General features: G+C 26.3%; 1 protein-coding gene across 1 annotated transcript in view; it reads left to right on the top strand.

Annotated features, from left to right (window-relative positions):
* Nucleotides 1-1,645, top strand: part of LOC100575033 (kelch-like protein 2) — an 11,472-nt gene extending 9,827 nt beyond the window's left edge. The window contains exons 5-6 of the mRNA XM_029492341.1: nt 1,448-1,555; nt 1,622-1,645. Coding sequence (XP_029348201.1) covers nt 1,448-1,555; nt 1,622-1,645 — 132 coding nt within the window. The remainder of the gene's footprint in view (nt 1-1,447; nt 1,556-1,621) is intronic.
* Nucleotides 1,646-2,200: the final 555 nt, after the last annotated feature.

Raw genomic sequence — 2,200 nt, 5'->3', positions numbered from 1 at the left:
AAAAGTTGCCTACTAAAAACTACATGATTCACAAATGCTAATAACTGGTGGGTGGGTGTTTGGGTAGATGATATACCTAAGTAATTATGTAAATGTTAGCATTAATTTTTGGCAGCTTATTAAATTAAGTATTTAATTCTACAGCTTGTTTGCTGATAACTAATCTATACTGCTACAGTATGAAATAACAGACTGTTATACTTATGCCGATCTGAAAAATGTACCTTACTTTAACTTCACGATACACAACCGTTTGTTGTTTTAGACTTAAAAGTGCGTTATATAACAAATTTTAGGCTTAGCAGATTATGATTAACTCCACTAGTTTAAGACTTAGAGTCATAACATCGTATAAAATTTAAATTATTCTTTAGGGCATATCATGGATTTTAATTATATTTTAATTTTAAAGAGAGTTATGAGTATTATATTTAACTCATATAATCTCACCTTTAAATTTTATAAGATGTTATTCACTCTAATTTTTAAACAGAGCTAAACGTGATTTGCTAATCGTATAATTTGGTATATTATGCACTTTTAAGACGTAGACAATAAATGCCTGTGTAGAGTCCTCTTAAGTTAAGAGAACATGGGATGATATTAGAAGCTAGCAGTTAAAAAATAATAAATTTGACTCGATAGGTTAAAGTTATTACGGAAAAATTATTTACTTAACTCAGTTAAAGTAAGTTAGGTAGTCTTCTTTTTAAATTAATATGTGAATCATGTAAAGAGTACTTGCGTTCTTTCTAATTACTTGAATTATAATATTGTAATGTAAGTGTATATGTCTATTTTACTCCACATGATTATTAAATATTGACAGTATCTATATACATCTCAATTAATAATTTAACAAATATTAATTTTTTTTATATTAAATAGCAATTTAAGATCCAATAATAATATGTTTATTTAATCTATTAAAATATATCTAAATACAAAATTATCTGATCAAGAAAAATAATAGAAACGTTTGTATTATTATAGAATTGTTATTTGAATTGTAATGTTAATATTAACATTTACTTATATAACGATAAAAAGAAAGTATTTTTTTTTTTTTTTTACCTTGTTTTAGCCTCCACCTTTGAGCATTGTATTTTGATATATTTTGTACAAGATGTATTTTATTTTGTAAATTGAACTAACTACCTACAATAAAGCTATATACTGTTATAATAAATGTGATGACTGATTCTTATATAAAAAAGAACCTTTCTTACATGGTAATGGTATTTTTTAAAGACCTTGAACCCTAAACCAATACATATTATGTAATTATTCATTATTCATAAGTTCAATCGTTTAAAACATATGTACATTTAATTTTGAGCAATACCCTCAAATATTATTTTGTTTTTATCTTAACAAATCAATACTTCTTTGCGTCAAGGAAAAAATTGCTTATGTAATTTGTTTTAATCATATTTATTTGTTGAAGATATTTGAATGTGTTATTAATTGGGTAAAGCATGAATTAGATTGTAGATATGACAGTTTGCCTAAATTAATGGAACATGTTCGTTTTTCTTTAGCACCTTCAGACTATGTATCAAAATATGTAGTTGATGAACCTTTTATTAAAAATAATCCTAAATTTATGTTTTTTTAATAGGAGCGTAAATATATGCCTAGCTAATGCGTATATATGTATATATATATTGGATCGCCTCACATTCAGTACGGTCCACCATTTATTAGTTATCCCGTGTTTTTATTTAAGTCTGAATATTATTTATTACAACTTTTTGAATGTATTTGTATTTGTATTTAAATACTTATTAGCAAAGGTATTTAAATAAATATTTTAATACTTTTTAACTGAAGTATTTAAATACCTATTTGAAATACCTTTAAAGAGTATTTTTAACAACGTTGAATACAGCACACACGTGCATTATACAATACCTAATTATTATTACTATTGTAGTATAATTTATTATGTAATGTGTGTTGTGTGTATATATTATACACAGTGTATACATATAAACAGTCCTTGTCGCCGCCGCGACAATAGCAATGTAGACATGGCCACTGACCGACACACACACACACACACCGTCACATATTATTATCTTCGTTATTTTTGTATAAATTATTTTGTCCTTGTCAATTATTATATAATATGTAGATTGTGCGTGACTCGATACCACCCGCCGTCGTCTAGCTGGAACGAGAGCAATTAACCCGGCCG

This window comes from Acyrthosiphon pisum, unplaced genomic scaffold (assembly GCF_005508785.2).
Source record: "Acyrthosiphon pisum isolate AL4f unplaced genomic scaffold, pea_aphid_22Mar2018_4r6ur Scaffold_21275;HRSCAF=23495, whole genome shotgun sequence".
NCBI classification, from domain to species: domain Eukaryota; kingdom Metazoa; phylum Arthropoda; class Insecta; order Hemiptera; family Aphididae; genus Acyrthosiphon; species Acyrthosiphon pisum.
Note: the sequence above shows the minus strand (reverse complement) of the source record. Positions and strands in the feature narration are given on the sequence as shown.